The following is a 14,563-nucleotide window of genomic DNA, read 5'->3' as shown; positions in this document are numbered from 1 at the left end:
ATTAATTTTATAATTATAAATTGTCGTGTAACACTATCTGGCAGATTTAATAAATTTCTGTATTTGTTTTTTTTTAGTATCCTTTCGCTTCTTACCACCAATTTAATAATAATTATTCAATAATCATTATAATAATATTAATAATATTTTCCTTAGTTTTTATCTTGTAATTGTTATTCTCTTCTTTTACGTTCATTAATGTCTCTCACCTCAGAAGAATAAAAATATCGTGTTTTACAATATTAAGGAGACACTGTTTGTCATTTGATCATTAATTTATTTGTAATGAACTCAATGTGAGTGCTGTGGTTCAGCTTACCTAATTAGGAGGAACACGCGCTCTTGAGTTTTTTTAGTGGTTTTGTCTCCTTATCTATATAATCAAATCTATTTGCTTTTTTTCTTTATCTCAGGTTATAAATACCCTCCCTCCCCCCCACCCCCGTAACCCCAAACCCCGACCCAACTGTCTGTGCATACGATGTATGTGCTTTTCTTTGATGTAGAACTTTTTTTGCTTCTTGTGTAAGATGAGTGTATGTTACATTAACAGTAGTTCGCGAGTAATCACGCTAGTTCCGTTTTTTTCTCGTGCGTACTGTATTCGGCTTGCATCTCTTGTGTATTTCTCGTTATCAAAGTCGATTATTATCCCAATCTGTGGTCACAGTTGAGCAACTTTACTCCACCACCTTCAGCACCTTGCCAATTGCAATAGTCTTATCTAAAAGTAACAAGAAAAAACCAGTTAGAACTCGATCGTTGATAAGTAAGAACTCGTAATCCGCTTGAAATGGAAACTTTTCAGATTTAAATGCATATACGCAACACGCGCGCGCGTAAAACCCGTAATACTTACTTTCATCCCTAAGGGTGAAACGTCCCATCTGTGGAAATAGCTTAAATCTTTCAAGGCAAATGACACCTGCGCATTCGATTCTCATTATTGCCACTTGATCCTGTTTGACGAACCTCGGCCTGGTTTTACTTTTATCCCCAGTCTTTTTGTCGACCAAACAGATCAATGCTTTCACTCTAACTTCTTCCGCTGCACAGTGAATGTGCATCACAGCACTATAGCCAGCGCAGATAATGCTCTTATGCTCCAAAATTACAACTTGAGCGTCAAACACTTTTCCCGTTTTTATCGGATTGTTGCTGTCACAAAGAACAAATCCAGGGCTTACGTCTTCTTCTTCGATACCTTTTAATTTAATCTTTACGTTCTCGCCAGGTCCAACCGATGTCACTTCTTCGTCATCGGACCACAACTGATCTACCGTCACTGCCGTCTAATAAAACGTAATAAGGTATAAAATATATTAGCACAAGTAGTCGATTCGATATTGAAATATATATCTTGTTAAAATAGAACAAGTATACCCTATTCGGCATAACAAGTAGCGATTGTCCTTTTTTCGCTTCTCCAGCCTCGACCTTTCCCATTACCACTGTTCCCATATCTTTATATTTATCAACAATGGGCATGATGAAAGGCCCATTATTTTTACGATTAAGCGAAGGTAGGGAATCGATGAAGGATATAAACGGCGGACCAGTGTACCATGTACAAAGATGTTCTGGTATCGGATCTTTCAAACCGTAACCAAGCTGTCCTGAGACTGGCATGAACGTAAGATCTTTAGCAGGATTAAATCCCAATTTACGGAGGTATGGTAATATTTTATCCCTAAATCATATAAATAAATTAATTTCCTATTCTAAACAAGACTATCGTATCTTAAATTTACGATATATTATACAACATACCTGCACTCGTTGTATCTTCTTTCATCCCACTCTACGGTTGGGTCATCCATTTTATTCACTAGCACAACCAGATGTTTAACACCAGCAGTTTTAGCCAGCATCGCATGTTCCCTTGTTTGACCCCCTCTATCGAAACCAGTTTCGAATTCTCCTTTCCGCGCAGAAATAACTAACACCGCGAGATCAGCTTGTGCAGCTCCGCCAATCATATTAGGTACAAAACTCTTATGACCAGGCGCATCTAAAATTGTGAAATGCTTTCGCTCGGTTTCAAAATACGCTCTACCGACTTCCACCGTCTTCCCCTTCTCTCGTTCTTCTTGGTTTGTATCTAGAGCCCAACTCAGATACCAAGTCTCTCTACTCCTTTCTTTCGCTTCTCTTTCGTACTTTTCTAAAGTTCTTTTATCAACCATTCCTGTCAATGCCATAATCTGGCCTCCGATCGTTGATTTTCCTGCATCTATAATACATATCAAAATGGAGTCGATGCTGATTGAAATATATTCTCACATATCTTAACTCGCTAATAGAATTCTTACGTACCAACGTGCCCAATAAAAACTACGTTAACATGTTCCTTTTTACTCTTAGTATCTTCCGTTACTTTAACAGGCTTTTTCTTAGGGATTTTAACAACCATTTCCTCATCCTCTTCGTTTTCAGCCTAAAAACGTAAAAACAAAAAATTCTAAGTAATCGTCTGATAAAAGGAGTTTTTTAAACGATAAACCAAAGTCTAAGAAAGATCTTATTATATACATAAAAGCTTCGACGTACTTCTTCATTTTCAGGAGTTAAAAGAGGATCACCATCTACCGCTGCTTCTTCCCATGAATCAGCTGGTTGATGTTCTGGGCTAGTATTCATTTGATCGGTAACATTCGGAGGTGGAGCCCCTCCTCCAGCAGGTGGTTCCTCCACACGATTGCCCACTGGATCTGGTAGAACTACTGGCGTAGTATTACCTAATAAACATATACAAATTTGTAATAAAAGGAAAAATTTCCTATCAAAGCAAAAATAAAGAAATGCTCGTTAACAGTTTATAAACCAGAAGAATGTCAAAAGAACTCTCTATGGTTTATTATTTCCCTATATTTCCATGTCATCTTGTATAATCATCTTATTTCCATAAATGTTTATGAACCCTCTTAACGTAATAAGTTATTACCTCCGCTAATATTTATCTATCTGTCGTGAAAATAGTAGATTCATCGAAAATAATACATTGTTATAATGTAAAGTTATGTAAAACATTTCAAAACATTATCATATTGTATTGGAAATATTATTTTGATATTCATGTCTTATTTAATAATAATCAAACGATGCATCTTCTCTTCTCAAAATATAAATAAACCAATAAATTTAATATTTCTTTTTACTCTACTCTAGTACGTTTTCTTATAAATCTGACACATTTTTATTCAAAGAATATTAGAATTTGTATACGAATATTTTGATCTATATTAATGCTATTATATAAACAAAATTATTATAGTATACATATCTAATTCCTAACTTCATGCCCTTAATTGCTGTACAAATAAATGCTTTGAATTTAGCATCAGTTTAATTATTGCACAATATTGGGTTAATATTAAATATATGTATTGTGTGTAACTTGTCTCTTCCCAAAAAGCAGCAATTTAGTAATATCAACTTACAATGAGAAGACAGACATTAAACTAAACCCAGAAATCAACTATCATCTTTCATTAACAAATATATGAAAGACAAGAATGAGTATGCGAGTAAAGTAATGGGGGTTAGCCGCATCAGTTACATTACAAATGACTTACAATAACAAGAACCTTACATGCTTTCCCTTTATATTAATAGCCTGTACATTTGTTTGGAAAGACATAATTAATGGTTAATCGAGTTTTATTTCAAAACTAACCATGATGTATTTCAGGAGGCATAGAAGTGGTTACAGAATTCATCATGACAGCAACATTGCAGGAACTGTCGGCCGTATTACTGTTCTGCGGTGAAGAATTAATGCAGAAAGAAGGCACGAATTCCGCAGCATTTACATTCAGAGTGGAAAATTTGCTTTCGATGGACTTATCCTGTGGTGGACCGATGTCTCCGTTATCCGCCTGCTGTTCCCATGAATCTGGTGCTACACTGTTCGCCATATTTATTAAGAGTTCAATAGTTGAACCGACCTCGTAGATTAATCGAACACGGAAATCACGCTACGCTACGTGAAGGATTTCGATTAAACCGCGATTACAACTGGGACGGGGTTTAAAAAAATAATTATTTATGATATCCGCGCAACACCGTACACGCGTATCGGTACCCCGCGTGCGACCCCCGTGGTCTGTTTCGTTGTTCTACTTCGCCGGAACTGCAAACATCAAAACACCAACTTTCAACTCGAGAACGTTCCGTCGTTTTACCGCATTCAACCGGATTACCGTCGTTACAAAATCGAAAAGATAATAAGTGTCACGAACTTATGACCAGTACAACAAATGACGTTCTAATATTTAAGTCCGCGATTTTGCTAAAATATCTCTAGTCACACGATAATGTTGGTACCACCAAATTCCATTTGTTACGCGTTACACGATCGTGTGAATTTAGATCACCCAGCAGTAGCAGGATTGCCAATAGAATTAAGAGCGAAATTTAAACTCGTTTTATGTACGGACGAGTTACGCTAGCGCGCGAACATCATTATAACACCACGTAATATAGTCATATCAATCCGATTTTAATGTATTTGCATTTGCGTGTTGCACTATCGCGTAAAATTGTCTCTAATATGCTTGTATGAATTTAGCTCCGATAATTGTATTTTCAGACGCTGATGCGAATTCTCAACTAACTATCTGTTAATATCACGAACCTTGAACGAGATTAACGCTCAAGGTGGAAGTAAGTAGAGATGCGGAGTATGTTATTTTTTTGCACTCTTTAGTGTACACAAGTATGTACAAGATGCACAATAACGTTATGTTTAGTTAACTTGGTTACACTAACACGAGATAACACGAGGTAACACGAGGTAACACGAGTAACACGAAGAGTATGACTGTTATATGACTTCGTTAATACTTCCTAAGAAGCTTCACCTGATCCTTATATAGCAACTATCCCTTCTTACTATAATTTTTATGGGATGGGAATCTATTATTTCAAATCTTGTAATTGTGTACTCTCGTGGGCGCATATCCTCTAGTATTGCTGATTCATACCAGATGTTTGCTTTAAATTTGACCCATCGGACACTCGGGGTGTGTCATTCTCTTAATGAGGTCCGCATCGTAAAGTTTACAATTTAGGGGATGGAAATTCGGACTTTCCCAGAAAAAGGCAGATGTGCGTCATAACCACAAACCGAGGGTCACCCAAAATCCCGAACGGACTAAACCTACCAGCAGCGAACAAATTGACCGCTCTCGAACTTCTACACAAATTTAACAATATTTAAATTTTATCATATCGTTTCATAATTTCCGACTTTTCCTAAAACACGCGTACAATATATTTTTCGGTATTTGTTTTTAGTTTGCTCTTTTATTTTCTGAGAAAGATTTCTACTCTGCCTTGCCTATCGTGAACGGTCATTTTGACCGCCCGACAAAATATGTTAGTTATTTGTAAAATAAATGCAATCAAAGAAAAGGCTATCTCAAAGTCAAATGATAAACAAAATCAGTAATAACAAATAATAACAGCTGTTAGACCCGTAATGTTGTCATAAAACATAATTCGTCCCTCGATCAAGATGGCCAGCTGTCAAGACATATTAACTCAGGCCCGTAGTAATCCTAAGCAACCATTCAATAATTCTAAGCAGTCCATTGTTACAAACATTTTAAAAGTCGAGAAATTTCTCAGGGTTATCGCTCATTGCGATAAAACACGGGAAAAGCATTCCCAACTACACCCTCGAGTAACCGTTGGTGGAAAACGGCCAATACTTATCAATACTTTCGTATAAATATTGCCATTACAGACCATATTCTTACTTGCTATTATCTTTTCGACTAAGGTAGTTTGTTGGTCAATTAGTCGACATCTAACCTTGTTATCTCTAAAACTCAGACAGAAAGCATCTTCTCAGAGCATTTTGTGTAAAGTCGTTATAAAAGGAAAAGTAAATCACATCAAATTTGACAATAATTTTATATTCCCTATTGAATATTTACCCTAGAAATGTCCAGACTTTTCAAAAAAAATTATTAAAAGAAGAAGCATTTAGAGTACTGGGAACTAAGAGGGAGCTAGATGCAACAAAACTAGATGTATTTATTGCTCTGTGTTACGACCGTTCGCGGAGAGACGCGATCGCGAGGAAAACGCGTCAGCGAGAGGCATAAATTCTCGCTACGATTCGGTGAATCGACGCCGCGAAGTAGTCGTTCCCCTGTTTCGGTTAAGATAACAGAGGTGGTTAAATGAATATGACACAGTCTAGTAAGTTATTTTTCACCGTTTATTCCAACAACTTATAACGAAGACGGTTACGCTGGTGCGTATGTACGAGATGAGTGAGTGACTGATCTACGGGTGTGTATACCCGGTTAAAGGATGTTGACCGTTCGAAGGATGTGAAATCAGTACTGTCTTGGGAGACGATGCTGTCTCGGAGGAAAGCTAAGGATGGGTGTGTCTAGCGCACGGGACCATCGGATTTGTTGGTGCCGATGTTAGTTAAGAGAGTGAGGGAAATAGGCTTCGTCGTTAATTGGTTAAACGAAGGGTCTTAACCGCCCTCGAGAGGAAGTGGTTCGTGGGAGGAAAGTTGCAGCGTACGTGAGAAAAACTAACTTTCCCTTGTCAAGCCGTGGTAGACAATAGTCTTTGGAAATTCTTCGGAAACAGACGTTTGTTTGGTTTGAAGGACCTTTACTAGGAAATCTATGAGATTTATGGAAGGTACTTGAGACTGTTGAGGCTACGCAGTGAGTATCCGAAGACATCTGGTTGCCATCTTGCCCGCGGTGTGTGGCCTGGGCTAGGTAGAGTGTTACGCGACGTAACACTTTGCTATATGCCCGCGGTGCATCAGGTAAAAAATTTAGATGTCTTATATTTGTGGAATAAAATTTGGAGACCTGTATTTTTTTCAAAAACAATGAGCAGGAATGAGTTTGTTGAAATTACGAGGTTTACACGATTTGATAAGAAGAGCGAAAGAAGCCAACGTTTACGAACCAATAAATTTGCAATGATATCTACAGTATGGTAGTATAAAATTGTTATAAACATAGTGCATACATTACTTTTATATAAAGAATCGGGGGGGGGGAAACCATGCAATAAAACTATCGACAAGTTCAGATCCATTATTACAAAAAAACTTGTCAAGTAAAAAATTGTAAACGTTACGAAATTACGAAAATTTGTTTAAGATGCGGGAAATACTTATGCGGCAAATGTACATTTGATAATAAGATAATTTGTAAAAAATGCAGCAAAGTTGAGTAAGATATATCTCTATATAGATAAAAGTGTAATTGTATTTGTCTATAATTGTAATTAAACAAAAGTAAATTTGGACGAAATTTTATGAAAGTATTTTATATACATTTAGTTATGAATTAACCATTATCTAAGTTAAATCATAAAATCTATTGCTTCTTTAATTACAGGTCATTTTGACCGTACTTAGGAAGGAATAGGTATACACGAAGCGTCGATAGGATTAGTGTTAATAAGTATAATCTAAAGTGGTCAATTATACTATATAGTACGAACGAAGAACGGTATATTGTCCAGATATTCATTGAAAACAGTCGTATAAGAAGGGGCAATTCAGGAAACGAAAAGGCATTTTGTTAGTTAACGTTAGCATCCTCTTGTGAATTCTTTTCCGCCTAGACGAATAAAGCGGTCTCCTAAAAAGCTTCAATCTTCCCTCACCCACGAAGATAAGACTTCGACAGTGTCACGTAATTTTTGGGTTGGTTGGTGAAAATAAAATATAGTTGAGTCGTAACACAACTATTAACTTGGTTTCAATCAACCTTTATTATGAATTCAGCAATCACAATGTAACACGCACTGAATTAACATAAATCACAATTCACTCCAACCACGTTATGTCAGACTTAGTTACAACAATACATTAAGTACGCGACTTATAAGAGTAGAGACCGACATAGATATGTTCTATTCTTTCTATTCTATTCTAAGGATACAGAATAAGTGAAGTCTTACTGACGATACTGTGTCTGAGGAAAGCTAGGGGTGGGGGTATCTAAGGACAAGGGACGGAATTTACAGGAAATACTCGCTTGGTCCGAACGACCTTAACTATAAAAATGCCAAGGCCCCTGGTAGGCACTTAAGACTATTGAGGGTGCGCGCCAGGGATATGCAGGTATCTGGGTGCCATCCTGTCCGTGGTGTATGGCCTGGTCTCTGATATGAATTGACGTTACAACAGCCGATGCAGAACTTTAACTTGTCGGAGACGAAAGGACGCCGGGGCCCCTCTGGAACTTCAGGATAACCCCCTAACATTGTGATCTAGAGTCTACTATAGCCGAAATGAAACAATCGCAGTTATCCAAGCCGATGGTAATTGTCCGGGATTAGTGACGGTGAGCTTTGGCTCGGGGCGACAGCCTGCCGCCCAACGTAGCCGCGGTCAACGGGACGGGCGCTCCGTCTAACAAAGGTGCGGAGCGGTGTTATGACCCTCGTTAAAGGAACTACCCATAGAGGTATCGGACAGTAAAACACGCTAACGGTTCCTGTTACGACCGTTCGCGGAGAGACGCGATCGCGAGATAGCACGTCAACGAGAGTTGTAAATTCTCGCTACGATCATGTTAATCGACGCCGCGAAATAGTCGTTCCCCTGTTTCGTTTAGGATAACAGAGGTGGTTTAATGAATGTAATACTGTATTAACAGGTTAACATAGAACAATATATTTTACAATAATATGATGAAGATGTTACAGAAATTTGACTCGACTTTGCGATATCTCTAGATAAATTCGTTTGCTCGTCAGATTTGTCAAAGTGTCATGTTTGACTCGTCAGAAGGAACTGCACTCCCTTCGATTATTTTCGTCTTTTCTGGAAGGCGACCCCCACTACGTTCGGATCACGCCACATTCTTTTACGCGAGGTAAAATAACGGCCACGAGTCGACGTTTCTGGAGGTCGCCCTGCTTAATGAACCATGCGCTTGCCACTACAATGTTTGTTTGCCGGGCAGCCGCGACGTTCCGTCTGCGACGTTGTAGCACCGCGAGCGACGGTTAGAAAATACAGCCTGTGGTAAGCCTCCTGGCGTAACAGTTCCTTAGGACAATTAATACCTGAGATTGAGGCACGTACACAGCACAAGTCCCGGTAACCCGAGGACCCGCTATAAAACCTGGATTTTTTCGGCAATTAAGATGTTTGCAAATGGACAGACAGCTTTTGTCCCAAATCGATCAATCGACAGCGACGTCGATCCGAGGATCTGGGGTACTTAGACCACCACCTTGTAACGTCAATTCATATCAGAGACCAGGCCATACACCACGGACAGGATGGCACCCAGATACCTGCATATCCCTGGCGCGCACCCTCAATAGTCTTAAGTGCCTACCAGGGACCTTGGCATTTTTATAGTTAAGGTCGTTCGGACCAAGCGAGTATTTCCTGTAAATTCCGTCCCTTGTCCTTAGATACCCCCACCCCTAGCTTTCCTCAGACACAGTATCGTCAGTAAGACTTCACTTATTCTGTATCCTTAGACTAGAATAGAAAGAATAGAACATATCTATGTCGGTCTCTACTCTTATAAGTCGCGTACTTAATGTATTGTTGTAACTAAGTCTTACATAACGTGGTTGGAGTGAATTGTGATTTATGTTAATTCAGTGCGTGTTACATTGTGATTGCTGAATTCATAATAAAGGTTGATAAAGGTTAATAAAGTAAATAGTTGTGTTACGACTCAACTATATTTTATTTTCACCAACCAACCCAAAAAATTACGTGACAACCTCATCGAGGAAGGGAATAGCGCCTTACGATCGGTACACGTTTGAGTTGGAGCAAGTATATCTATCCTCCCGTTGACCGTGGATTCGTTATCGAACCTAAGACCATTATCACTAGCGTCGCGAGTGCCTAATCGCCGCTGTTGATTGTCGAATCGGTAGTGTTCATACTCGTAGTACCGCCGTTATAACACAGCGATGGCCATTCCAATGGAGATCTAGCAAATGCCCACAACTCCTGACGCTATTCCTGACGCTTCTCTGACAAACTTAACTATTTGAATCAGCTTGGGTGACCAAGAAAGAAGGGAAGAAAGATCGTGGACAAGGACAGATTTCGACTTTTTATTTAAAATTTCACATTCACAATTTGTCCAATTTGGACATTTGGTAAAATTTTTTATCTGTTTGATTATCACGTGAGTGGCTACCCCCAAGGGAGTACCATCTTCGTGTTTGTCAAGATATATCCTTTGTGAAGATTTCGACATAAATCATTCTTTGACTTCTTCGAAGACTCATCGCTGTGTTTACTAAGTCCGAACGTACTAACGGAACGCAAATACATAATTGTGAAAGTCTTAAAAAAGATTTTTAATTTGTAATTGAGTCGTTAAAATATACATTATTCTTGTTAATTTTCAAATAATTCAATAGTTTTTAATTCTAATCTAATCTTAAACGAAGGGTACTAAATATACCAGAGTAGTTCTGTGGGCATTCGAATCAACTCTAAAGTTCCCAGATCTCATAAAACGTACATGTACGGATAAACGGATACCTGTGCACCAAACCACTGCGTGCACCAAACTAAATGCAACATATACGTATGGACATACATATGATACACCGTATTAATATTTTGTTACTCCAATGTGGCTCGCATCCCTCCCATGAGATTTCTTCTCAGTTCTCTACGTTCATTTCTATACGTTGGCAGCACTACCAAACACAATCAACTTATATCGGTTCAATTTTGTGAGAGTAAAACACAACATAACCTTTAATGTTTGATAGTTACATTATCGTTTTGCTTTATTTCTATGTTTTTTAAAACTATAAATTTGTTTAAAATATAAATTTGATATAATAACAATCATTAAAAACTTGTTTAATACAAGTTTTTATCAAATTTGTCAGACAGAATATTAATAAACGTTAGTAAAATGTCGGAAGACGAAGTAGAAAGCTTTGAAATCACAGATTACGACCTTGAAAATGAATTCAATATTAATCGTCCCAGGCGTAAATTATCAAAAAAGCAACAAATGCTTGGTTAGTTCTTTGTTTCAATAACTATTACGTCTATATATAGTATAATATTAAACTTATATTTTTTTCATATTTCATATTTCAGGTATTTGGGGCGATGATAGCGACGAAGATGAATTATCTGCTAGACCATCGTTTAAAACATTTGATAAAGGACCAAAGAATTATACGACCCCTGTAAATTTTGTAGCAGGAGGTATTCAACAAGCTGGAAAGCCTAAAGAGGAGACGGAGGACAAAGATGACGATGAAAGCGACAACGAGAGTAAATCACAAAAAGAATTTCCAAATAGTTCCAGGTAAATTTTAGATAGTAAGACTTATTTATTTCATTTTATAATATTGGTACAAGTATTCTAATCGGTAAACTTTCTTTTCGCCGATAGTTCTGAAGATGAAAAGCCGAGTTCTGTGCATCAACGTACGTCGTTTTCGTTAAATACGGATGGGGATATTGCAGGTTTACGTAAAAAGAAGCATAAAGTAAATCCCTTATTAATGCAAAGTGGGATGGGGAGTTGGGAAGTCTATACAAAAGGTATTGGTGCCAAGTTGTTGCTACAGGTATATATAAAACAATAATTATTTTGTTGATACTCCCATACAGATATACTTATATCTGCTGTTCTGTTCATTATTTAGATGGGTTTTGAACCTGGAAAAGGATTGGGTAAACAGTTACAAGGAATAAGCGCGCCAGTTGAAGCGCATTTGAGGAAAGGTAGAGGTGCGATTGGTGCTTATGGACCGGAAAAAGGTCCTAAAGTTGCAGAAAAGAAGAAAGACGAAGAAATAGAAGAAGGGAAAGACCCCAAAGCTAAGTTATCACAGTGGAGGAAAGGAGATGGAAATACTGCTAAGAAAAAAGTAAATTATATATATCGAAGTGTTGATCAAGTTTTGGAAGATGGGAAATTGAAACCTAACAAAAAGGTAAGAATATCCAACGAGATGAGTAGGGTTAAAGTTATAGATATGACTGGACCGGAACAAAGAATTCTCAGTGGATATCATGCTATAGCTGGGGGTCAACAGCGACCCGACGAAAACGTCGTAGTTACCGATAAAAAGTCCAAAGTTAATTTTGCATTGCCAGAACTTCAGCATAATTTAAACATACTTGTGGATATGTGTGAGCAAGATATTATACAAAACGATAGAAGGACACGGCATCTAAGCGATAGAGTAATTGCGCTAGAGGCAGAAAAGAAAAACTTGTCTAAAGTTATAGATCAACACGGTCAATTAATAGATACGTTAGAAAACGTTCTTGCGATCGTAGACAGATTGATGGACGAAACAAATCAATTAACGTTACAAGAAACTGCGGACGCTTTTAAAGATTTACAAGATAAATATTACGAGGAATATAAAATGTACGAACTCGGTGAATTAGCTAGCAGTTTTGTTGGTCCAAAAATAAAAGATTGTTTAATTAGTTGGAATCCATTGATACAACCAAAACAATGTATTAAATTATTCGATCAATGGAAAAGTATCTTAGAGAGTGGTAACACCACCACTCTTCAGACAAGAACTATGCACCCGTATGATCATCTTGTTTGGAATTCGTGGATGCCATCAATCAGAGGTGCTATACAGTAAGTAGTCTGTTTTACAGAAAATTCGATCGTTAACATACTCGAGTAGTACTATGTATATGTATATTTACCATGCCCTTCTTTTTTTTTTGTAGGCAGTGGACATGTAGGCAGCCAGAACCACTAATTGAATTAATAGAACATTGGATCCCATTACTTCCAAATTGGATATTAGAAAATATTTTAGATATGCTAGTTCTCCCCAAACTTACCTTGGAAGTAGAAGAATGGAATCCCCTTACTGATACAGTGCCTATTCACACATGGATTCATCCTTGGTTACCACTTTTACGTACGTATGCATACAAAAATTTACCATTAGTTATACGAAAACACAAAGGAACTATTTCAGTAACGTTATATTATTATTATTATAGGAAATCGTTTAGACACTTTAATATATCCAATAATACGACGTAAATTAGGATCCGCATTGGGTGGCTGGCACCCATCCGACAGGTCTGCCAGATTAATGTTACAACCATGGTCTAATGTTTTCGCAAAAGGAGATATGGAAGCCTTCCTAGTTAAAAATATCATCCCAAAATTGCAAATAGCACTTTCAGAATTTGTTATAAATCCCCATCAGCAACATTTAGATCAATGGAACTGGGTATATGAATGGAAGGACTTACTTCCATCTCATATAATGGCAGGCCTGTTGGATAAATTCTTTTTCCCTAAATGGTTACAAGTTTTGGCCTTGTGGCTAAATCATTCTCCTAACTATGATCAAGTTACAAATTGGTATATGGGATGGAAAAGTATGTTGAGTGAAAAAATATTGGCCGAACCGCTGGTGAAAGGTGTGTGTTTAGTATAAAATATTTTGAATATCCTCTAAACAAACAAAGTCATCAATTTATACTCATACGCTTATTGATTTACAGAACATTTCAAAAAAGCGTTAGAAATAATGAATAGAGCAGTTTCCGTGCCACAGAGTCACCAACCGGGTGCAATGGAACAAGTTTCCTATTTAACGAGCTTAGAGAGAAGTCAACCTACTATGTCACAAATGCCTTCAACAGCTCAACCAAGAATGGAGGTACGATTTAGTTTTACCTACCTATAATAAAGTGAGATGATTATATTACCGATATTATGTTAACTTCGATTATAATATTATGTTCTTTCCTTTGCAGAGGCTTGCCGAAGCAGTTAGGACAGCATCGCAAATACCTCACGGTTTCAAAGACCTTGTTCAAAAGAAGTGCGAGGAAAAAGGTATATTGTTTATGCCAATACCGAATCGGTACAGAGAAGCAAAACAAGTTTATAAAGTTGGTAATGTCCAAGCTTATATAGATGGAAATGTTTTATTCGTTTGTCACAATGGCATGAATTGGATGCCAACACATCTAAATGCTTTACTAGACATGTCTGAACTTTAGGAATAGTACACAATTAATATTTAACAGATGTGTATAATTTTTTTTCTTGTATATATGTTGCGAAATATTTTACAAGATATAATGCTGAAAAAATTGTATTAGATTAAGTACAGTCTAATGAATAAAATTGATTGTCATTTTTTTATATTTAAATTTATTATATTTCTTTATAAACCCTTTCTTATCTATCGTTATTTGTATCTGATTTACTTTTATTTTTTACATAAGAAAATTGGATTTCTTGAAAAGTTTGAAATTACATTTATGTCGATACATGTTCAAGTACGAAATGAATAATCAACACAGTATAATGATAGCAAATATCCAAATGCTTAAAGAAGAAATTATATTTAAACTTCTTGGAATGATAAGACTTTTCTTCTAGCCAACAAACACGAACCTCTCTGCTCTCTGTCCTTGTATAGCTTTACTTAGTCAATGACATTACGGCTACAAGACGTTGTACCGTGCGAGCAGAGAACATCTCTTTTCTTCGATGGTACTCCCGGCATTCACGTTTCACGAATGCAGTCCCCCGTTCGCGAATGTTTG

General features: G+C 37.2%; 2 protein-coding genes across 2 annotated transcripts; one reads left to right on the top strand and one right to left on the bottom strand.

Moving 5' to 3' along the window:
• Positions 1 to 446: 446 nt before the first annotated feature.
• On the bottom strand, positions 447 to 4,300 carry eRF3 (eukaryotic translation release factor 3). Its single transcript, XM_033350741.2, has 7 exons — positions 3,677 to 4,300; positions 2,551 to 2,738; positions 2,317 to 2,437; positions 1,771 to 2,233; positions 1,384 to 1,690; positions 860 to 1,292; positions 447 to 724 (listed from the first exon to the last, which is right to left on the bottom strand). Exons 1-7 carry the CDS (start codon positions 3,915 to 3,917, stop codon positions 681 to 683), a joined length of 1,797 nt encoding a protein of 598 aa, XP_033206632.1. The 5' UTR covers positions 3,918 to 4,300; the 3' UTR covers positions 447 to 680.
• A 6,382-nt stretch (positions 4,301 to 10,682) lies between these two features.
• sip1 (septin interacting protein 1) lies at positions 10,683 to 14,158 on the top strand. The gene is made up of 8 exons (XM_033350879.2): positions 10,683 to 11,019; positions 11,102 to 11,315; positions 11,403 to 11,580; positions 11,659 to 12,617; positions 12,713 to 12,909; positions 12,995 to 13,423; positions 13,508 to 13,665; positions 13,763 to 14,158. The coding sequence occupies exons 1-8, from the start codon at positions 10,911 to 10,913 to the stop codon at positions 14,009 to 14,011; spliced, it is 2,493 nt and encodes an 830-aa protein (XP_033206770.1). The 5' UTR covers positions 10,683 to 10,910; the 3' UTR covers positions 14,012 to 14,158.
• Positions 14,159 to 14,563: the final 405 nt, after the last annotated feature.

The sequence above is a fragment of the Bombus vancouverensis genome, chromosome 4 (genome assembly GCF_051014615.1).
Source record: "Bombus vancouverensis nearcticus chromosome 4, iyBomVanc1_principal, whole genome shotgun sequence".
Taxonomy (NCBI): domain Eukaryota; kingdom Metazoa; phylum Arthropoda; class Insecta; order Hymenoptera; family Apidae; genus Bombus; species Bombus vancouverensis.
This window is presented reverse-complemented; position numbering and strand designations above follow the sequence as displayed.